Below are 24802 nucleotides of genomic sequence, written 5' to 3' on the forward strand. Positions count from 1 at the left end.
TGACAGCATCTGTTTCCCCCACTTCCACGGTCCACTCCAGGAGTTGCCAGTCAGGTCTCAGGTCTCTGACCATCACCTGTCTCTGGGCAAGAACCCTTGTTCCATTTCCTTCAGACTGGGGGTTTTAAGACTGCACAGCTCCCTGCCTTACACTGTGATATCCCCAGCAGGCCAGTCTGCCTAAAGGCCAGTGTCTGCGCATTGCTTTCGCTCTGACAGCTATGAACAGCATATTGCCAGCAGTTACAAGTTACCACAAAGCTCTTTCTAAGCAAGCACATTTATTCTTGAGGTAAAAGCATTGCAGAGAAAACGTAATAAAAATCAACAGATTTAAGCACACACTAAACATACAGGAGTCACCCATCAGTTTCATGGGATCCCAGCAGGCCAAAGTCTTTCCAACCTTTACAGAAGGATCTGGATCCCTCTTGGACAGAAGGTCCTGTCTGTTGGCTGGATCAGAAAGAAGGCCTCGTGTACATTCAAACTCATCCTTTCATACTAAAAGCTCTTTGTTTAGTCTCAGTGACTCACCTCAATCAGCCCCCACTGTAGGTAGCTTCTGTAAGAGCTGTGGTAACCCCTCCTGATGGGAGTAGAACACAATCATACATAAAGCATCCATAAATTTAATAGAATGGCACCCAAAGATACTGCACGGGGTTGCAATATCTGTTACACAGGGTTCAAGGCAGTACCTAACAACTCCTCCCTCACCTTGATATTGGAAATGCAGCCTTACCCTTGGACACCACCAAAGCTTCCTCAATCTTCCCTATCAGCCTTTGGTTAATAAGATGTCTGGTAAATGTGGAGCCCTCCTCTTCCCCTCTCTTCTGGGAGGAGGGAGGGAGAAAAAAAACTGAGCATTGATCTTTCCCAGCTATTCCAGCTGAAAGGGAGAGGCACAATACTCTGCCCCACTCTCATCCCTCCATGGGAGACCTGGTGGATCTCTTTCCCTGAGTGTTGTTCAGCTGTGGAGTGGACAGTTTGTTCATCTGCAGTCATTTCTCTGCCTTAAGCACAAAAACAGATCAGGGAGCAAAGTACCAATCACAGGCGCACACTCTGCTCAGCTGCATCCTCAGCACATGTGCTTCTTCCAACTTAGCAGACAGAACACTGAACTGCAAGATAGGCCCATGGAGAGGTTATTTTAGCTTTACTTAGGGCAAAAAGAGGTCTATGGGGAATTATTTTGGGTTGCAAGTAATATTTGAAAATGCAAATGAAGTATCACCACATGGGATTTCAGGAGATACCAGAAGTGAACCTCGCCATGGAGACTGAAGCACCCTCACCCTTAATCAAATTTGGTGTCTCTCTGTACCCAGAAGAAAGTGCAACACTGATCACCAACACAAGAAATCTCTTTAACTCTATTAATCCTGCGCTCTGCTTTAAGAGATGAAAGCACCTCAAGCGCTCCTTGTGCAGTTGTTTGGCTAAATTCTCAACAATTAACACAGCTGAGTGCAGCTTCCATTGGGCTTCTTCACAGCATAGCAAGGGCATAAAAGGACATGTGCTGATTAGAGGCTATCAACTGTGTGATACATGTCACCACACCCTGTGTGGGTGGACCAATGGGCAAAAGTACCATTAGGAAAGTCCTGTTCAGCTGCAAAGGAATAGAGCATTCAAACCTCACAATATACAGGTTTCAGAGTAGCAGCGTGTTAGTCTGCATCTGCAAAAAGAACAGGAGTACTTATACACAATATATAGCTTGCCTACTCAGATAATCATTTGAGAGAGGTGCCCTTGTAAGCAACCTTCATATGCACAATAATGCCTTACTTAATTTCAATTCGCTCCAGCCCCACCAATTACTGCATGAAGCACATTCGCCCTCTGATGAAGGCCCACACTGGGAACATTCAATCATACAACAGCCTGGGACAAGCAAAACCCCACTTAGGACAAGTGATATTTAATCCCTTATTGCTTTACAGTCACAATGCTGCCTGACCTTTAACCTCCCGAGTGCACTATCCAACCAGCCTCCATGACCTGAGGTTGAAAAATGCAAACTAGTCACCTGCCTCAGTCTTCCGGTAGATGCCACTGAGCAGCAGGAGAAATTTGCTCATCTGGCACGGCTCAGCCACTTGTGCACCTGACTGCACATCCGGAAGAGAGCACAAGCGTAGTTTTGGATTCATCTCCACCCCTCCCAACCAAAAGTGTGGTACTGGAGGTCACTGCTAGTTGGTGACAAAGAAATGCTCATACAGGTGAGTTCCACAAAGGAATAGCCTTCTAAGAAGTCATCCTGACCCAGTCAGGAGAGCTGGTCACCAGTGGACTGATTTAAAAAACCAAAGCCAATTTTGACACTTAAAGATGAGTTTCCAAAGGGCTTATGGCACATCCAGACTATCTGAAGAAAAGTGGAAGACGACAAATTAGATAAGATGTTCCTTATGCCCTGAAATGAGAACAGGAAAGTGTCTCTGGGAAAGCATCTCCTTATTCTCAGCTGATTCGGTACAGTAACTTCTTAAAGCAATACTGCCCAGCAAACCATAAACAGATGTGTCTGCTACAGGAACAGGACTAAGACAACTAACCCCCTTCCCCTCTCGTCAAGCAGTCACAAAAAAACCCAAACCAAAGCTGATACTTAGCACCCTTCATCTCCTCACAATGACCCTTTGGGAAGGTAAGTGCTATCATAAGCATTTTATAGATACGGAAGTTGAGGAGCAGGCAGATGTCATGACTTGCCCACGGTCACCCAGCAAGTCAGTGGCTGAGCCAGGACTAAAACCCAGCGCTATGAGCTCCCAGTCCTGCGTTTCATTTATTCTGATTCATAATCAGAAAATCTAATAACTCAAACATAAGTATAAACTGTCCATGAAAAACAATAATCACCAAAAAATAACCCCCATAGACCCTCTGACACAATTCCCACCTCAAAACTCTCAACTCACCCAGACCTTCCCTGGCGATCCAGGACTAAAGAGGGACAATAGCCAGCTCTATAATTATGACCAGGGTGGATTTGATTCAAATCACTAGTCAGGAAGACTATTTAATCATGGTTTTCTACACAGAAGTGCATTCTTGTTGGTTATTATAATCTTAATACATATTCTTCACAACTCATAGATAGATATAGGTTTCACTTTTAGAAGGTACACACTATACATTTTTAAAGAGATTTATTTAGACAACTTTTCAGATTAGTTTTACAGCTATATCAGAAAATGAATGATTGTCTGGTTATTTCATTTACCAAAGGTAACTGAAGCAGATATTTATGAAGTCATTGGGAGGTGAACTATCTCCAATTCAACAAGTTAATCCTTTTCTTGCCATGATGTATTAGGAGGAGAACATCACTAGATAGACATTTTAATGTTTTATTTAACTAAAACAACAACGTTAAGTATTCTGGATTTTTTTTTCTTCAACAGCAAAAATATATAATATTTTAACAAAACAAGCAAATGTCCCTCGCTTCTGGACAAGGAGAAGAAGTCTGGAGGTAATTGTGAGATCTATTCCACTCCTAATAATCTTCTATTCATTGAACTTTCTGAAACTTTGCACTTTTAGAGAGAGGCAAGGGATTGACTCTGTGTACACAAATTTGCAGAGGGACAATAGAGTTGAGGTCTCTTATTTCGCACCTCTACATATTAGCAGAAATGTTTTTAAATAAATGTTAACAAGCATGTTATCTCAGGAGACACAAATCCATGGTTTGAGAACTGAAAAACTAAGCATCTCTGATGGTATCTTCTAGACTGAGCACTGAGTCAATTGGGTAGATAAAAAGATTAACCTAAATAATCTAAAGAGAAGCCCCTGAAACCCTATAAGATTGGGTCCCTAATCCATGAACTATTGGAACTCATTTTACAAAACTTTTCTTAAACATTACACAAATATATTGTCTCATACTAGAATTTATAATCCCTATTCCATGATGAGATCTCTTTGAACCATAATGTATCTTAATTAAAACTATATTTAAGATATGCTTTTTGAGGAAAAATCCTTTTATCAAAAAATCTGATTTAAATAAAAAATCATTGATTTTTATCCGCCCAGGTTATGCCACTCAGTTTTGCAATAGAAGTGCATCCCTTAAAGTAGTGCTAACTAGTAATACTGCCACTACTAATTTCACAATAAGCAACAAGACTCACCGAGAGGCTAACACAAAAGTGAAAATAAAAAAATCCAATGAGTTGCAGGGGGGAGAAAACACTCTCCTAGAATGGCCCAGACAGACCTTCAGGCCTCACCAAATAGGAGCAGGTAGCGGATTGATAACTTTTGCAAGTTAATTTAATTCTAGAAAGGAAGCTATTTTCCAAGAGATTGATGAGGAAGTTAATACTCTCTGTAAATAAACTAATGTCTCTTCCCTGCAAACTACTCTGTGCAGACTGTAAGGGTTCATCAAGATGGAGCTGCTTATAACAGGAGCTCTCAACCTTTTTCTTTCTCATCCCCCTCCACCCCCCAACGTACTATAAAAATTCCACAGATCATCTGTGCCACAAGAACTGTTTTTCTGCATATAAAAGCGAGGGCCAGCGTTAGGAGGTAGCAAGCAGGGCAACTGCCCAGGGCCCCACCAGGGCCAGCACCAGTGACGAAAAAAAAAAGCCACAATTGGCTTGTCTGCCCCTGCTTCATTCTTCGGCAACAATTCAGGGGCAGGTCTTTTCCTCCAGGAGGGACTGAGGGACCAGCCGCCGAATTGCCGCCTAAGACCCAGACATGTTGCCCCTTCCCACTGGCCGCCCCAGGCACCGGACCTCAGCCCCACACCACAGGGGGCCCTGTGAAGCTAAGTTGCTCAGGCTTCAGCTTCAGCCCCAGGCAGTGGGGCTTTGGCTTTCTTACCTGGGCCCCAGCAAGTCTAATGCTGGACCTGCTTGGCATACCCCCCGAAGCCTGCTTGTAGCCCCACAGTGGTCCCAGGACACTGGCTTACAGGATCAGAGCCTAACATTATAAAAGGAAAGGTAAACACAAAACTGAAAAAAACCACATCTTAGTCGCAAAGCACAGAAGCTGTGTCAGATTAGAACCGACTAGTCAGTTCCTTAATAGTGTGTTTAAATTTCCCTCATAGACAGAAGGAAAGTAACAAAGGTAACAGAATTAATGCAATTGTTGATGTTTTTCCTGTTAGGGAGTTTTGAGTTGGACAGTATTAGGCTGATGATGTGGAATATTAACATAATTCAGGTAATAATGCTTTAAGCTGTCTTTTAATAGATAATTATGGGCATACGAACAGGGCACATCTATTGGAACAGTTCAATTCTCACTGCGTTATGTTCTCCCATCTGGTAGGGGCTGAGGTGCACTGAAAATGCTCCAAATAATCCTATTCAGCTTCTAGTAGCAACTGACTATGGTTATAAATAAGCTTCCTGAGTGAGCTCAGTGAACAGAAGTTAGCATCTAATCGGTCAGGCCTGTATCTTCATGACACATTCCTCTAGAAGCCATTTGCGTTTATGTACAGTAATTCGTAAGATATGGGACTGATTCAGCCAGCTCAGAACGTCACATAAGAAATAGTATTCCGAAGGGTGGAAAATAAGAGGTAAAAAGACTTATTACACAGAGATACAAATTTTAAACACACAGACGGTGGTAATAAATCTATACAGCATTTATCTTCAAAGCATCTTACAAACAATAGACCACACTCTTGGCTGCCTTCAGGTCCCTTTGCACTGCTCAGGCAGGGCGAGGAGAGGGGGTTTTCCTCAGCTGGTGCAGAGCAGAGTAGACAAAGCTGCCTCATTCACTCTTCCCAGCTGAGCCCCAGGTGCAGAGAACATGTCAGTACAGAGTGATAGTAAGATCAGAGTGCACTGCTCCCCCAGCAATGCCGAGCTAGAGAATGGACCTTTAGGAACCATGACCAGCTTGCACAGATCTAAGCAGCCCCAATGCTGGGCTCATAGTGATACAGATTCCAGAGAGTCCTAACAGCAGAAGCCATTAACCAGTGCACAAAAAATTTCTGCAATAGAGCTATCTTCATTTTATAGACTGAGGTAGACAGCCAACATTTTCATCCTCCTATTTGGGGTTCCTCCATTTCTGAGCACCCAACCCATGATACCTAGGGCCTGATTTCCAGAAGCACTGAGCACTCACAGCTCCCACTGACTTGGGCTGTGGATGCTCAGAACTTGTGAAAATTCAGGGCCAAGAGGTCTCAAGTTGGGCATCCTAAAACTGAGACACTGAAGAGCAGTGGTCACCTTGGACATTTTTGGACTAAACACCTGGCTCAAACACACAAAAATACAAAGTAGAAAACCTCCCCCTCAGCCCAGGCCACTGGTAGTGGCAAAGCAGAGAATCGGTATCTTGGACATCTATTATTATTTTACTGCGGTAGTACCCTTCAGGAATCAGGCCCCACTGTGCTAAGCATCATGCAGACTAACAAAAAGACACTCCTTGCACCAGGAGAACTTACAATCTAAGACTATGAAGAGTATAAATGGTGAATTCTCTTGAAGTCTTTAAACCATGATTTGAGGACTTTTCAGTAATTCAACCAGATGTTAGGGGTCTATTTCAGGAGTGGGTGGGTGCGGTTCTGCGGCTTGCAATGTGCAGAAAGTCAGACTAGATGATCACGATGGTATCTTCTGACCTTAAAGTCTATGAGAGACAACGGAGAAGCACAAGAATGAAATGATTATGAACAGCTTGATAAGTAGAATTATTGTATATCAGCAGCCTGCCCATCCAAGAGTATTTTGCAGGCATTATCACAGAGACGAGTTTAATGAAGGATTTTGATGTTTTACAGCACTTTTATAAACAACAAAATTTGTACGACAAACTTCATTACTATTTTTGATAGAAGTACAAATATAATGGATGAAAGGACAGACAGATAATAATATGTTTGGATTTTATTTGATACAGTGCCTCTCAAAACCCTGGCTTGAAAAGTTATTTCAGTTCATAAGAGAAACATTCAGGAAGACTTAAAATGAGTGGCACAAAAAGGAAATGATGTAGAACAATGTACTGACTTAGGAAAATATGTTTGGCAGGAAGGGGAAGGTTAACCACTTCTTTTAGTACCAACTCTATTTGATAAGAGAAGCTAAAGATATAAGGGAAAAAATCCATTGTGGATTGGCCTAAAGACAATAAGGACGGGGAAGGAGGTGTGTGTTAAGTATAATAGGAACAAAAAGTAATCCTAGCAATGGTATACACCTGTTACTAGATGGAGATGATAGAGTTGTTAGTAATAATAAGGCAGAAAAGGCCAAAGCGTTGTTAATTTTTTTCTTCTGTATCTGAAAAGAAGCAGGACGGTGTACTTACATCTTGATGAAGTACTTTACAGTCTATTAGTACCGAAGGAGGATGTTAGACAGTGTCTACTAGAGACAAACATTTTTTAGATCATTAACTTGTATGCAAGACTTACAAAAGAGTTGGCTGAGCAGATCTCTGGACCGCTGGATATTAATTTTTTAATAACTCTTGGAATACTGGGTAAATTGCAGAAGATGGTAAGACTTATCACTGTGCAAAAATGATAGGTGGAATAATCCCAGGAAACTTTCTAGGTTATGCAAAAATCAATCCCAGGCAAAATAATGGACAAGAAAATATGGGATTCAACTGATAAAGAATTAAAGGGTAGGAATATAAGCAATGCCAGTCAACATGGTTGCAGAAAAAATGTCTTGTCAAACAAACATGATTTTATTGTCTGACGAAATGGATGTTTGGTTGATAAAGGTAACCACATAGATGTCATATACTTAGACTTTTATAAGGCATTTGACTTAGTACTGCATGACATTTAATGAAAAAAATAGCAGTACATAATATCAATAAACATATTAAATGGATTAAGACACCGTTAACTGACAGATCTAAAAAAGGAGTTGGCAATGGGGAATCATCATCAAAAAAGGGTGTTTCTTTGGTGGGGTTCCGCGGGGATCAATACTAGGCTTGATGCTATTCAACATTTTCATCAGTGACTTGGAAATAAATACAAAAAAAAAAATCACTGCTGATAACATTTACAGATGACACAAAGATTGGCTTAGTGGTAAATAATGAGGAGAACTGGGCAGCCTTACAGACCAACCTGAAGCTGGGCCCATTCACACAAAATGCATTTTAATATAGTCAAATGCAAAGTTATACATCTTGGAACAAGTAATGCAAGCTGGACCTACAGAATGGGTGACAGTATTCTGGAAAGCAGTGACTCTGAAAAGGATTGGGAGTCATAGTGGACAAGTAACTCAACAAACTCCCAATGCAAAGTCGTGACAAAATGTGCTTAGGCAATCCTTGGCTATGTAAACAGTAGTATTAGGGAAAAGTTGTTTACCTCTCTCTATATAGCATTGGTGACACCTACATCCAGCTCTGGTGTCCGCCCTTCGTAAAGGATGTTGAAAAATTGGAGAGAATGCAGAAGAGAGCTGCAAAAACGATCTGAGGTCTGGAGAAAATGCCTTACAGGGCAAGAGACTGAAGAGTTCAATTTGTTTAATTTAGCCAAAAGAAGGTTGAGAGGTGACTTGATTCCAGCGTCAAAGTACTTTGACATGGAGAAAATACCAGGTATTAAAGGGCTCTTTAATCTAGTGGCAAAAGGCAGAACAAGAAACAATGACTAGAAGTTGAAGCCTGACACATTCAAATTAGAAATAAGGCATAAATTTCTAACAGTGAGAGTGATTAAGCATTAGAACAAACTACTAAGGGAAGTGAAGGACTCTACCTCCATCTCTTGATGTCTTCAAATTAAGACTGGGTTCCTTTCTGGAAGATGTGTTTTAGCGAGACAAGTTACTGGGCTCATTACAGGGGTAAGTTAACCGGTTAAATGTAATAGCCCGTGTTGTAACAGAAGGTTAGACTAGATGATCTAAGGGTCATTTCTGGCTTTAAACTCTACAGATCCATAAGTCATTTATTAGGAATCTAGACGAGCAAGTAAACCATACATTAAAGGAAATACACATGATGATAAATTGGAAGGAGGTGCAAACACTAGTGAGGGCAGAGAAATAATACAAAGGGATGTGAAATTTTTTTTAAAAGAGGCAGAAAATAATCCAGCAATAAAAATGTAAGATAATATATCTATGCAAAAAATGATACATCACATACATTTATTGGGAGGAGACATTTGGAAAGGAGTAATACTGAAAGATCCAGAAATTTAGATATGAGATTGCAACTTTTTTTTTTTTTTTTTTAAAAGGATATGATTCGGTCACGCAGAGACATCCAGTCACAAAACTGTCCTATATACTGTTCAGGTGTGATTTCACACAGAATATTATCTTCCCCACATCACCAGGAAACTAGACAAACTGGAGGGAGTTCAGTGAAGAGCAACAAACATGACCAATGAATTGATTACGGGGAAGACTGAAAAACCTACGTGCTAGAACTTAGGTGGAGATGATTTATGGGCAGGAAGGCATTATTCTCCTTGAGGGTGATTAGATATCACAATGATGGTATAAAAATCTGGATGGACAGGAGAGACAGGAAAATTATCTACAAATAACTAAATAATGTAAACACAAAGGGAACGAGAGGAACCACTTAGGGTGGTACAATGGACTATAACTAGGAGTGATTGGATATCATTAGTAAAGGAAGTGTTTGCACTGAAAAGCAGGAAAGACATCCTGACCTTCATTATTTATATTAAAGTGGCATTCACAGGTCCTAACCAGATTCCTGCTCCAAAGAGTTTATAAACTAATTTGAAACAAGACATGACAAGTTAATGTAACAAACAATAGCCCAGGAGAAGGAGGCCAAGTTAACAGTAAGATAGCATGGCTATTGCATAACTTGATAGTTCTAAAGCACCTGAAAAGGTTCTCTTAAAAGTAAATACTCCAACTGTTCTGATAGGAAGGGATCTATTAGCCAGGAAATAGTTTCCCCAAAGGGAACTGGGGAAACCCCATGTTTAAACTAGACTGGGCAAGACACTAGTAAATGTACTTCAGGAACTCTTATCTTTGGTTTTTCTATAATGCTCAGCACAGATACACTGAAGTAGAGGCACGTTAGACCTGCATGAGAGCATCCACAGCGCGTGCACTTAATTTGTTAAACAGAAGTGAGTCAGCAACCACCTAGTCCTCCCAAAGGAGTTTTTCCTCCAAAAAATATTTACCGAAGGAGCCACACCAGGGCTCATTCACCTGCACATCTATCAATGTGATATGTGCCAGCAATGCCCTTCTGCCATGTACACTGGCCAAACCAAACAGTCTCTATGCAAAAGAATAAATGGACACAAATCTGACATCAGGAATCATAACATTCAAAAACCAATAGGGGAACACTTCAACCTCCCTGGTCACTCAATAACAGACCTCAAAGTGGCAATTCTTCAACAAAAAAAACTTCAAAAAACAGATTCCAACATGAAGCTGCAGAACTGGAATTAATTTGCAAACTAGATACCATCAGATTAGGCCTGAATAAAGACTGGGAGTGGCTGGGCCATTACAAAGCCTAAACTTAATTTCCCCAATATTAATTTCTCCCTACTGTTACTCACACCTTTTTGTCAACTGTCTGTAATGGGCCACTCTCTTACCACTTCAAAAGTTATTTTTCCTCTCTTGGTATCCTGCTGTTAATTGATTTATCTCCTTAGGCTGGTCTAACACTTGGTAAAGCACCCCCAACTTTTTATGTATTTATATCTGCTCCTGTATTTTTTACTTCATATATCTGATGAAGTGGGTTCCAGCCCACGAAAGCTTCTGCCCAAATACATTTGTTAGTCTCTAAGGTGCCACAAGGACCCCTCATTTTGTTTTGCTTTTTTCCCCCATGAAAATAAGTGACTTCAATGAAGGACACTGTCCGCACAGGAATCAGAACTCCATAGCAATGACAATTTAAATACAACTGGAGCTGGTCTACATACAGTCTTTATTACAAATATAATCAACATAGAAACTGATTGAAGTGGTGCAACACCAAAGTGTGGACAGAATTATAGGGATATGAAGCATTATATCAGTGATGTTTATTCCAGGGAAGCACTTTTATACTATTGTAATAACATCCACACTAGGAGATTTTATCCATTTTAACTACGTTGAAATGGAAACTAGCATAACTAAGCAAAGCAAAAAACTGTGCAGAGAAGCCCAAGTTGCTAGCAGGATTCCAGTGCCGTTTCCCTATACCACGGGCAGAGATTGTGTGTCTGCATCATGTTATGAAACTGTGCTACTCCTCAAAGGGAGCCTCGCCTGTCTCCTGAAGACTCACTTCTTCCATGATGCCCACAAGCAGTGAGTCATTTGAGGGGGGAAGGGGGGGAAGTTACATCTACTTCTCTGGCACACAGCATGTCTACTCTGTGTCTGTCTAGTGTAGACTGAAAGTTCTTTGGAACAGGGACCGTTAATGCTTGTCATTAATAACACCTCTCACTAAAATAAAAACAAGTCCCTCCCCATCCAGATTAGGAAAGCCACTATAGAACCATTCCTGTAAAAACCATGTTTATACAGTTGATTGTAGCAGAATCCTGAGCCCCCCCACCCCCACCCCTCAGACAGATACATAGATCTGTGGTATAAAAGTCTGAAGACATATGAGGCCTGAAACATCATTTGATCTCTGCTGAATATGCCAAGAATAGTAGACTTAAAACCTACTGCTGTAATTTTTACACAATATGAAAAACCAGGACAGATGGCTCTTAAGTATTTTGACTTTTTTTTTTTTTTTTTTTTTAATTAATGAACCAGATCAGTTTTCAGCATGTTCTTCCAACAACATCACATGGCCTCTCCCTACAAGGGTTACAGTTACGTCCGTACTTTTGCTGGGAGAAAATTTAAAAGAAGATTTCAGAAATGAGTCAAGAGCTGACCAAATTGTAATCTTATAATATCACAAGAGTTTCCTGCCACTGCAGAAATGCAGACACAGATCCTGTGACTATATTCAAAGACCATTGTTACCAGTCAGAAAGTTTATACACATTCGCTCATTTGAAAGGACACAGGCAGGTAGATTAATTCCAGAAGTTATGGATTTGTAAAAATGGGAAGGTTTTACATAAACCTGATATTAACAAATGTTTTCCTTTTCTTTAAAAAAAAACAAAAAACCAGTTCTGTTTGGATTTAAATATCCCGTTACCACTGCAATTCTAAGCTCCACAGTTAGTACACAAAAACCAAAACCTGACTACAAACAAAGGTGAAACTGAACACTGTTTTCATTTCAAAAGGAGAATGAAATTGAAAAAAGAAAAATAGTGAAAAGTAAAAGGAGCATTTTAGAAAAACCAGTTTTAATCTCAGTTTTTGGTAACATGAGGAAATGAATAGGTTTTTAAAAAGAAACATTTTTAAAACAGTTCTACCCTTTAACATGAGGGATCTGGGTATAGTGGACTGTATAGTTGTTTATTTGGGAGAGGGTAAAAATAAAAGTAGTTTACTTTTATATATAAAACTTGGTCCCATCAGGCAGGGTTGTGAATAGTTTGCAGTCTGGATAGCTGAAACAGATTCCAAGGGGGTATAATTTATTTATCTAAACATTACAAAACCACACATAACATCAGGTGATTCCTTACGGGAAACAGGCCACGGCTACATGGACAGATATCACGTCTTCCAAATTAACAATGCAGCAGAAATCACTGCTGAGAATTGTAAACTGCATCATAAAGGAAAAACAAAAGAATGAAACAGTGACCAGAACTTCATAAACTACCACAGAGAGTGAACGAAAAGCAGAAATGATAGCCATGCAACCTCTTTCATTTATATCCCTGGGACAGAAGAAAAACAAACAGCTTCACAGAGTAGGCAAAGAGTTTTTCCAGTTGAAAGGTACCACAAGAACCACAAAAAGAGGATGTTTAATAAGGGAACAAAGGAGCCACTAACCAAACAGAAGCATTAACCTATATCATCATCGAGATGGTAACTGTACCCATACCCCATGTCTTTGCAATTAGTCATACTTTTTGTGAAACAGATAAAAATCCACAAAACAATGGTTAGAAAAATAACATTCAGACAGAGTCTGGGGTTTGCGATGAAATCTGCACATTCTCCCTGTATGTACATATTGTCAAACAGGCATCCCCACATCTAATGTGACAGTTTGCTACAGTTACCAAAGAACAAACACTCTATACAAACACTTCTTGGAGAGGTTGAGGAAATCAGACCCAGAAGTGCAAGTGTAAAAATAATCAGTAGAATATGGAACATTCTTTCACATTCACAGCCCCTTAAAGCACAACAGGGGACACACACACACACACCCCGGGGAATGGGCCACAGTTTCAGATTACAACATTTTATCTTCAGCTTCTTGATGCATTTCACCCCTGGCCTGATGAGAAATGCTTCAGCTCCTGCCAGAACTATGACGTGAGGATGGTATCTGGGTATAATGGAGAGGGAGGGTGTGGGAAGGAACAAGAGGATTTCATACTCCTCTCCAGCCCAGAGGTGACTTCTGCAGAACACATTTAAATGCACAGGTTTTTTTTAAATGCACAAGGACAGGTTTTTCATAGTTATAAAACAGAGATTCACAGTGAGAGGTTAGTAACCTAATTGTCAAGAGGGTGTCTAATTGTTACATGCTTATACCACCCTACCATCAATGGTCTGCCCAAAATTCACTATAAAAGGGGCACCAGTTCCCAAACACAGGCTTGAAGAAAGCCAGTCCCAAGGCAATACTAGTACCTTACAGACACAACCCTCCCTATCACCCTTAGGTATCATCTTTTGCTCCTCCATCCCCCAAATTCAAGATCTTGCTGATCCCAACTTTTTTCATGTCTCTGTCTAAAATCCATTCTTCCCTCTCCAGCATAACAGTTAGAACCCTGGCCTGTACCTCGGTCACCTCCCACATCTCACCTCAACCCTCCAAGTCTATTCAAAACATTGCTTCCAAAAAAAAAAAAAAAAAAGGCTTCCCAGCCCACTGCTCCAACTATGTTACCCCACACTCCTTCCTCAAATCCCTTCACTTGTCTTCCTGCTGAGTTATTAACCACCATCATTTTATCCAATGCCATAAATGTACACCGCACTTCACAAACTGAAAGAGACGAGGCACACGACAACAGTTTCGAAAAATCAAAAGCATGGAGAGGATGGAGAACAAAGTAGGAGAATTCCTGGCAGGAGATGGTTTTAAAGCAGCATTTGGAGAAGAGAGAAGACCCTTGGTAAAGCAGGAAGAAATGAGTGCAGAGATTCAGGGGGCTGCAGCTGTTTGGGCTCAGGACAGCAGCTGGGGCAAGGGAGGATGACAATGACTGCCTGCCTGGCAGCCCATGCCATGGAACTGTCAGAACAGGTGGAGTATCAGGGTGTATACCTGGTTAAGGGTGCATGGGGAAGCCACCATCTTTTAGAGATTTGGTATATTCACAGGGCACCAAGAGCATCTTTCTTAGTTTAATTTGGGGGTTTAGAGGGTCTATCAGCAAGGACACAGAGTGGCATTTGGAGAGATAACCCAGTTTGGTGGGGTTAGAGAGCTCTCCATGTTCGAATAAGGAGTGTGGAGGGGAGGGCGGGCCTCCCTACTTAGGGGGGAAGTGAGGCAGGAACTGGGGGTTCCCAACTTAGGGGAGCCAGGAGTCTCTAGGCTGAGTGGTGCTGAGGACTCCCTGTTCAGAGTCTGGGGGCAAGGGGGTAGTGATAGGAATGTTGGGGGTTCCCTGCTCAGGGGGGAACTGACGGGGAGGTTGAGGGGGTTCACTGCTCGGGGGGGGAACTGACGGGGGGGCCGGGGGGTTCCCTGCTCGGGGGGGACGACTGATGGGGGGGCCGGGGGGTGACTGACGGGGGGGCCGGGGGGTTCACTGCTCAGGGGGGGAACTGACGGGGGGGCCGGGGGGTTCCCTGCTGGGGGGGACGACTGACGGGGGGGCCGGGGGGTTCCCTGCTCGGGGGGGACGACTGACGGGGGGGCCGGGGGGTTCCCTGCTCGGGGGGGACGACTGATGGGGGGGCCGGGGGGTGACTGACAGGGGGGCCGGGGGGTTCCCTGCTCGGGGGGGGGGAACTGACGGGGGGGGCCGGGGGGGTTCCCTGCTCGGGGGGGGGACTGACGGGGGGGCCGGGGGGGGTTCCCTGCTCGGGGGGGGGACTGACGGGGGGGCCGGGGGGGTTCCCTGCTCAGGACTGTGGCGGGGGGCCCGGGCCCGGCTGTACCTGAGCGTGGGGCCGATGCAGGCCGTGTCCGTGCTCTCGATCTCCCGCAAGATCCGCTCGTGCTCCGCCGCCGTCTCCAGGCTCTCCAGCTCCGCCATCTTCCCCCGCTCCATGGGCTCCGGGCCCGGCTGGGACACAGCGAGCCTCACCCACCCCCGGCGCCGGAGCCGCTCAGCCCCAGGCTCGCCTGCCACCCGCCTTCGCCGCGCCGCGTCTCCGCCTCCTGCCGCGCCGGCATGCCGGGAAATGTAGTCCTGGGGGAAGGGGGTGTAGCCTGCAGCCTGGGTCCAGAAAGAGACTCCCAGCGCCCCTCAATGGGGGACCCCCACCCCGTCAGACCTGCCCCCCCGCCCCTCGATGGGGGACCCCCACCCCGTCAGACCTGCCCCAGCGCCCCTCGATGGGGGACCCCTACCCCGTCAGACCTACCCCCCCGCCCCTCGATGGGGGACCTCCACCCCGTCAGACCTGCCCCCCCGCCCCTAGATGGGGGACCTCCACCCCGTCAGACCTACCCCCGCCCCTCGATGGGGGACCTCCACCCCGTCAGACCTGCCCCAGTGCCCCTCATTGGGGGACCCCCACCCCGTCAGACCTGCCCCAGTGCCCCTCATTGGGGGACCCCCACCCCTGTCAGACCTGTCCCCCCGCCCCTCGATGGGGGACCTGCACCCCGTCAGACCTGCCCCAGTGCCCCTCATTGGGGGGACGCCCACCCCGTCAGACCTGCCCCCCGCCCCTCGATGGGGGTCCTCCACCCCGTCAGACCTGCCCCAGTGCCCCTCATTGGGGGGACCCCCACCCCGTCAGACCTGCCCCCCCGCCCCTCGATGGGGGACCTCCACCCCGTCAGACCTGCCCCAGTGCCCCTCATTGGGGGACCCCCACCCCTGTCAGACCTGTCCCCCCGCCCCTCGATGGGGGACCTCCACCCCATCAGACCTGCCCCAGTGCCCCTCATTGGGGGGACCCCCCACCCCGTCAGACCTGCCCCCCCGCCCCTCGATGGGGGACCTCCACCCCGTCAGACCTGCCCCAGTGCCCCTCATTGGGGGACCCCCACCCCTGTCAGACCTGTCCCCCCGCCCCTCGATGGGGGACCTCCACCCCATCAGACCTGCCCCAGTGCCCCTCATTGGGGGACCCCCACCCCATCAGACTTGCCTCCGCGCCCCTCATTGGGGGGACCCCCACCCCTGTCAGACCTGTCCCCAGACCCCTCATTGGGGGACCCCCACCCATCAGACCTGCCTCAGTGCCCCTCATTGGGGGACCCCCACCCCTGTCAGACCTGTCCCCAGACCCCTCATTGAGGGGACCCCACACCCTGTCAGACCTGCCCTAGTGCCTCTCATTGCAGGGACTCCCCACCCCTGTGAGACCTTTCCCCAGACACCTCACTGGGGGGACTCCCCACTTTTGTCATAACTGCCCCAGTGCCCCTCATTGTTGGGAGACATGCCACCCCTTTCAGACCTGATCTGGGTGCCTCTCCTTGCGGGAGATTACCATCAGACCTGCCCCAAGAGGGTGACCGCCTTTGTTGGATAGAAATAGGAAAAAACCACATGAAAAATATGGGAAAACACTTAATTTTAAGGGACATTTTAGGGAAACACCATTTTCCTCAGCATAGCATGTATTTTTCTCTAAAGTGTACATTCATACTGCCTTGAAGTATACAATGCAATTATCATAAGCTTCAATGTAATATTTAAAATGGTCAAGGGATGTCCTTTAAAATCAAGTCAAGGGATTTTCCTGAAAAGGGACAAATCAATGAAATAAGGACCAGTCCCTTAAAATAAGGGGATGGATGGTCACTCTATACCCCCAGTGGCCCTCAGTGGAGGAAGACATGTACACCCCAGTCAGACCCTCAGTGCCTGTCAGTAGGGAACACACATACACACCATCTGACCTGTTATCACTGTCTCTTCCTGGGGAGTTTCCAACAGCCAGAACTGTCCCCACTGCCTCTCTTCGGGGGAAGAGGCCCCAGTCAGAAGTGCTTTAATTGGGGGAGAGACTTCACTCAGCCAAACTTAGCCCTTGAGCCCATCCCAACATGGGGCACTGGGAGTTGGTCTGATTGAGGTGGTGTTTCCCCCTAATGAAAACATCCCATTGACTTCAAACTGCCTTTCATCTTGAAGGATCCTCTGATATCAAGGTCTCATAGTTTTGGTTCTCAGCATTTCTCTCTGATGACTACATGACTCCTTCTTCTTGTTTTTGTTATTTATTATCATTACAGCTGCACTCAGGTTCTTCCATTACTAGGATGGCAACATTGGGTGTTGTATAAACACATAGGAAAAGCCTGTCCCTGCCCCCAAAACTGCAGCAAGTAGGTGGAACAAACAAATGGAATGCAAGAAAGAAGGGCAAGGGTAGCAATGGTAGGAACACGGGGTTGCTTAGACTATCTACGTCCACTATTGCCTTGTTTTTGAGTCAAGGATTTTTGTTGTTTCAAGTTTTAAGCTATAAATAAACAAGAAAGACTCTACTGGTCACCTTCTTATTTGATTGATAAAAGATTGAATACTACTGATCTGGATATAGCTTTCTCTTAGAATATCACCAGATTAAATGAAAAGGTGATAGAAGGAGTGTCCAAACCACTACATGTGTCCTGAAGGTACTGGTACAGGGAAGAGCAGAGGAAGCTCTAAAAAAAATGTTAGATCGTGTTAGTGCAATAGCTCTCTTAGATCATGTTTGCAGCTGCCAAATGTGGCGTCTTATGGGATCAGATGGATGTCATTCTGGGTGTGTTAAAACCAGAGAGGAAATCTGTACTCTGGTGGCAGTCACGATGGAGAGTTGATATATGCTTCCAGAGGACCAAAAGCAAATAGACATGGACGTGAATAAACAAACAAATGTATTTACTATGAAAGTTAGATTTTAAGTGATTATAAGTCAAAGCATAACAAGTCAGATTTGGTCAAATGAAATAAAAGCAAAATGCATTCTAAGCTGATCTTAATACTTTCAATGCCCTTGCAAACTTAGATGCTTCTCACTACAGGCTGTCTGTTTGCCTTTCAGCCAGCTTCTCCCCTTTGATCAGCGCTTCAGTCACTTGGTAGTGGTGTCTGTAGATGGAGGTGGAAGAGAGAGGAAGAGCATGGCAAACGTCTCTCCCTTTTATCATGTCCTTTCTTCCCTCTTTGCTTCCTCCCCCCACCTTCAGAGTCAAGTGAGCATTGCCTCAGTGCAGTCCCAAACTGACCAAAGGAAGGGGGGTGATTCACTTGAGAGTCCAGCAGATCCTTTTGTTGCTGCCTAGGCCAGTATCCTTTGTTCCTGTGAGGCTGGGCTGGGATTGTCCCATACATGCCCTGACAAGGTGTGAATTGCCCCTCTGCTCTTAGAAAGTTTTTGCCTGGGCTTATTTTAAGCCATGAAGACACATTTTCAGCCTCATAACTATATACATGAAATTACAACCTATAACATTACTATAACATTAATGTAACAACAATTACTATAACATCACTGTAAAAACAATGCTCAGTCCACCATGAGCCTTCCGAAGACACCCGATATGACAAACTTTGCATTGGATACCACACAATCATATGATAAGGATGAACATAGGATGAGGCAACTCAAAATCTATTCTCCGAATTGGTTCATCCTCCCAGATTGATTCTTGGGTTTTATTTCCCTAGCAATAACAGTGCTCATTTTGATTAACAATTAAAGCAATTACAAATTTTAAAAACATAGAACACAATGCTATATACAATATGTTTCCTAGCAGATTGGTGGTATCCTGGAACACAGGAAACAGAAAAACAGATTAGCATTCACTGATTAGCTTTAGCTATCACCTTTCCACTCCCTAAGATGTGTGGAGTGGAACCACTTAAGCATCCTCTTTTTACCATTCTTAATTTCTACCTGATAGGTAGTCGGACTAGCCTTGTTGGTGTTTACAACGGGACTCACCCACCGAGGACTTAGTGAATGGTGCTTTTATGAAGAGAATCTGCAAAGGACCTTGTCTCCAATCTGCCACTCAATACATATCAGGTTTGAATTTGATCTTTTATCTATCTGATGGATGTTGTATTTTAATTGGGCAGCAACCTCCTTTTGTGCATCACTGATAGACTGGAGCAATTGGCTGTTGTACTGGTGCACTTTTGTACAGAGTTGGTATTGATCAGGTGGGACCCCTCCATGCCACCTTAACTCCGGAGTTCTCAGGGGCTCCCCTTCATTATCTCGTAGGGGGGTATGCCCATGAGATCCAACAGATGGTCTAATTTCCATGAGCATGAAAGACAACCTTCTGTCCTAATTTTTCCAGAACTCGCAACAATCTTTCTGAGGACAGTCTTAATAGCCCTGTTTGTACGCTCCACTAGTCCAGAGCTCTGGGGGTGGCCCACTATGTGGAACCACTGCCTAATATTTAGAGCCAGACAAATGTTCTTAACCAAGTCTCCCACAAAATGAGACCCCTGATTGGAGTCGATAACCTCTGGGAGGCCGAATCTATAAAATGTTTGCTCTAATAATATACGTGCGGTGGTTACAGCTGTGTAAGAACTGTGTTCTTAGCCGGATAGGCTTCCACCCACTTAGAGACTGGATCCACTGCAACTAAGCAGTAGCAGTTTCCCTGTCTGGAGTGTGGCAAAGGACCAATGTAGTCTATCTGTAGACGGTGCCATGGTCTCCCGATAGGCTGATTTAATAACGGACCCTTCACAGTTCTATGATCTGGATTGTTCTTCGTGCATGTTAGGTAGTTCCAAATGTGCTGTTCTGTATCCTTAGCCACCAGCCAACTGTCAGGATACTTTTAACAGTCTTCCTGACCCCAAAATGTCCCTGTTGATTGGCTAGTACAATCAGTTCTTTTCTGAGGCACTTGGGGATTACTAGAACTGGGATGTCGTCCTTGGCATTGTTCTTACTGGCCATGATGAGTTCGCTCTGATGCTTAAAAATTTTGTGTCCCCTATAGTTCAGCTTTCCCAGTAGGTTTGTCACATCCTTGTCCCATTTCTGTAGCTGTATTATGTCCAATTGGCTTTGTATTTCTGCAGGTTGTAACTTGTGCATGATGGCCTTCGATTACTCCCACAGAGTCTCAGGGCAGCTTGTTTAGCTAGTATGTCTACTTTGTTATTTAGCATGGAGATTTCAGCCAGGCTTTTCCTGTGTGCTCTTTAAATAAGTAGGTTTGTCCTGTCCTGGCTTCAGCCAAGCTTCATGCATGCACAAGATATTTAGCATCTGCAACTAGGTTGTTATCAGCTGAGGTCATGTTTCTAGCTATCCACACTGTCATCCAATCAAGGAGGGCTCTAATGGCCCAATCCGAGTCAGAACGTATGATGATGTCAGATTTCAAATCTGCTGCATCCAGGGCCACTACTACTGCCACGATCTCTGCTGCTTGTGCAGAATGGAGGATGGCCATACCCTGCAGCTCTCTTCCAGTTGTTGCTTGGAGAATGGCATATCCCGTACAAGTCTCTGCTGATGACAACTACTCCTGTCGACAACCCATATGTCTCAGCCTGCCTTCCTTAGCTTTTTCAAAGGAGACTTCCAGCTGGAAAGGGGATTTGATGGTCTTTACTTCCTCCTGTGGCAGTGGGCATTCAAGCTCTTCACTCTGTGTCAGCAGAACCAATGGGACTGTTGATAGGGTCATTACCTTGTCCACCTGCACCTCTCTAGTGAGGAGGCTCAACGTCCATCCCACTAGGTGAAGGTTCGACACTCTGCCTTCATTAACTTTTCCAGACAGGACATAACGTATGGGCATATGTGTTGTCTGTACCAGCACTGGGGACATCCCAATAAGATATTCTCAATGTTTCAGAGACCAGATGAGAGCCAAAACCTCTCTCTTGAAGGACCAGTACCTCTTTTCAATCTCAGACAGGTGTTTTGATCTGTAGGCTACCGGCTTAAGACTTGCACCACTCTGTTGCAAAAAGACAGTGCTCAGCCCTTGTCCCATAGTCGAGATTTGCAGATGAAATGGCTTGTAAGGATGGGGGTATGTGAGCACAGGGGCTTGTACAAGAGCTTGTTTAAGTTTACAGACAGCTTCTTCCTCTTAGTCTCCCCAGATCCAATCCTGTCTTTTTCTGAGCAGGGTATAGAAGGGTTGAGCAATCTCTGTGTACCTATCTATAAAGTCTCTTGAGAATCCCATAAGGCCTAAAAAGGACCTCAGTGCAGACATATCATGCAGAGCTGGCAACTTGCAGATAAGGTCTATTCTACTAGCGTCTGGTTGGTGTCTGTGCATTCCTAGTTCTACTCCCAGGTAAGTCACTCACTGTTTTAACAACTGGGCCTTCTGTGGACAGATGAGAAATCCAGTTTCTTGAATGACCTTCAACACCTCATCTAAGATGTTTAGATTTTCTTCTCTTGATTTTGTGGCTACAAGAATGTCATCCACATAACTGATGACCTTGTCTTTATGGTTCAGCTGTTTCCACATTCTTGTCACATATCTATGACACAGCAAGGGCACATTGTAGTATCCTTGCGGTACCCTGGTGAATGTTAACTGCTGATTGTCATACGTGAATGCAAATTTGTACCACGCATCACAATGCAGGGGTATTGAGAAGAAGGCATTGGTCAAGTCAATCATGGAAATCTATTGCGCACCGGTGACAATTGCTGACATGATCTCTGGGAATTTAGCTACGATAGGTTCTAATTCAGGTGTTACATGATTTAAGGCTTTGCAGTCTACTGTCAGTCTCCATGTAACCTTGTTAGATTTTCACACCACGCATTACAGACACTGGCAGTTTCAACAAGGACTCCTTGTTTTTGTAACGAGTCAATGATACTTTGGATCGTCTCCTGGGCCTCTTGCAAATATTTGTACTTTCTTTGTGGCCTCAGATCTGGATCCTCTACCATGACTTCTGCTTGGATCTTACCACAGTTCAACTTGTTCTTAGCAAAGACATGGGGATATTTGCTGAGCTATATTTTCTCCTCACAAAGGCATCCCCATCTCAGTTGGAGCTTTCAAAGCATCTACACAGTGTGAGGCAGACACTATAAATCCTCCTTCCCCATTCTGGCCCTGAATTAACATCTGATTTGGGAGGTCCACAATCATATTCAATTCCTTCAGTATATCTGCCCCCAGAATGCCATGCCCATCTAGCCTTTGCATCCCAAAGGTAGCCTCCATCATCAATGTCCCTATTATACACAGGATGGGTTTTGAGAAGGGAACTGTGCTTTCTCTGCCATTATAGCCTTACAGCACCTTGATCTCTTGGATGGGAAGCTTTTTGATTAGTGGAGCTGCCCTAGTACAGACTATAAACATTGTGGCACCTGTCTCCAGCAGCATTGTTTGCTGTATTTTGCCAAACTCCCTTACCAAGCAGATATCAGCCACTGGTCTCCTCCATTTGCCGTTATTAATAGGTGCTACATATAAAGGGGGAGGGAGAACTTGGCACCCTCATTTGCGGCTCTCCTAGTCTTGGAGGAGTCACTGCATTTGCTGTTGATTTGTCTCCCTCTACTTAGACAACCTCCTAAGCAGCTCCTCTGCGGGCAGGCGATCGATTTGATCTGGGGTTATGTATTTTAAGAGCCTTTTCCACAGGACTGATCTAAATCCCTTCATTTCATTTGCAGCAGCTCGACTGTAATTGGAGTCTCAAGCCTCAGCTGAATCATTATTCCCTTTTCCTTTGAACTCATTGACCTTCTTACTGTCAGCCCCTTTGAGTGCAGCTACTTTTTTCTTGTTCCCAGAGCCAGGGTAAGCCTCGCGTTGTAATTTATAAGATTCCTGAGTTCGGCTTTCTAATTCTTTGAGGCTAGTTACCCTGGGGTTAGCTGGTCCCATTCTCAGTGCTGGTAGTAGACCTTGCACAAACATCTTCCTGAACTCGGGGTGTCACATGTTGCCGCTCCATTTATGACTGGTGACATACCAGTAAGACAATATAACAAATGATTTCTAGAGAGAAATTTCTCTGGTCTTTCATTTAATTTCTGTCTGTTAAGAGTACATTTTACCCAAGAGGTTCTCATGGGGATAGTATAGTTTGGTTACCACTGTGTAGGTATCTATCAATTCATCTACATTAGCCATTTGGACTTCACTTGGCAGAGCCCCAAACTCTTCCCTGTTCATGCACTCTTTTATCAGGGTGACAGTGTCCTCTTTGCTGATACCATCTGTGCTACTAATTTTCACAAGCCAGTGTAGAGCATTTTCCTTATTAAGGTGGCCCATGTTCTTACCCATTCCCCATGCCTGTTCTGGCCCTTGTGAACAAATTTCATAGCATGTTTCAGGTGGTTTGTTGCGCCCATAATGTACCACTATGGTGGTAATTGGTACAATTGGAGGATATTTCCTCCCCTCCTCCTCTACTGAGATCTCATGACCTCTTTGGGGCAGATGGTGGAGTATAGCTCTCACTGTATTCCAGAAGTGCTATTTCCCTTTCTCACTCATCCCCATCTGAATCTGATTCCCTTGACTCATACTCCTTTAAGGGATCAGTATGGAAGGCACTTATAACCCCTTGTGTTCTGTTCAGTTTCTCTTTTAGCATGTGTATTCTGTGATCACACAGACTATGATTCCCAGTACCCTTTTTGGCTTTTGTGACCTCCTTCATCAGCTCCCATACTGCAGCCTGGGAATCTTCTAATTTCTTTGCCAGTATGTAATTCTCTTTCTCTTTCTTTATTAAATTTCCATTTAGTTCTTTGATTTGTTTTTCTAATTGGTTTATCTGCAGTGTTTGATTTAATGTTAGAGCTGATGCGGTGTTATGCTGCATACTGAGCTTTTCTAATTCAGCTTCCTTGCTATTTACTTGTCCTTGAGCTCTGGAAGCAGGATCTTGGTGGAGTTCCACCTGTTCATCTAGCTCAGGGGTAGGCAACCTATGGCATGCTTGCCAAAGGCAGCACACGAGCTGATTTTCAGTGGCACTCATACTGCTCAGGTCCTGGCCACCAGTCTGTGGGGCTCTGCATTTTAATTTAATTTTAAATGAAGCTTCTTAACCATTTTAAAAACCTTATTTACTTTACATACATCAATAATTTAGTTATATATTATAGACTTCTAGAAAGAGACCTTCTAAAAATGTTAAAATGTATTACCAGCATGTGAAACCTTAAATTAGAGTGAATAAATGAAGACTCTGCACATCACTTCTGAAAGGTTGCTGACCCCTAGTCTAGCTCGTTAGCTACCATTACTAGCCAGTATAATAAGGCTCTTTTCTTGGTTTTCTTAACAGGGATGGGCTGAGAGATCACAAATCTCTCCCATGTTTTACACAATTTACCCAATGCATTTTCCCCTGAAAATAAGTTCTCTTCCCATGGGTTCTGATTTTTCCCAAATAAGTTGACATAAAATTCAAGGAAGTTTTTATTAATCTGCCTGGTCTATCTGGTTGATCCAAAAACCTTTACTGCCATCTTATCCTGTCAGCTATCCTACCCACAAAAATGTTCTGCCTATCACAGAGAGACCAGAGCCTCTCTATTTCTCA

The 24802-nt window shown here is 44.2% G+C and overlaps 1 protein-coding gene across 3 annotated transcripts in view; it reads right to left on the reverse strand.

The window, feature by feature from the left end:
- EXOC6B (exocyst complex component 6B) overlaps positions 1-15433 on the reverse strand; it is a 354725-nt gene extending 339292 nt beyond the window's left edge. For all 3 annotated transcript variants that reach the window (XM_030565624.1, XM_030565623.1, XM_030565622.1), the window contains exon 1: positions 15252-15433. In XM_030565624.1, the coding sequence (XP_030421484.1) occupies positions 15252-15364 (113 nt within the window). In that variant the 5' untranslated portion in view covers positions 15365-15433. The remainder of the gene's footprint in view (positions 1-15251) is intronic.
- Between the last annotated feature and the right edge of the window lie 9369 nt (positions 15434-24802).

Source organism: Gopherus evgoodei, chromosome 5, assembly GCF_007399415.2.
Source record: "Gopherus evgoodei ecotype Sinaloan lineage chromosome 5, rGopEvg1_v1.p, whole genome shotgun sequence".
Taxonomy (NCBI): Eukaryota; Metazoa; Chordata; order Testudines; family Testudinidae; genus Gopherus; species Gopherus evgoodei.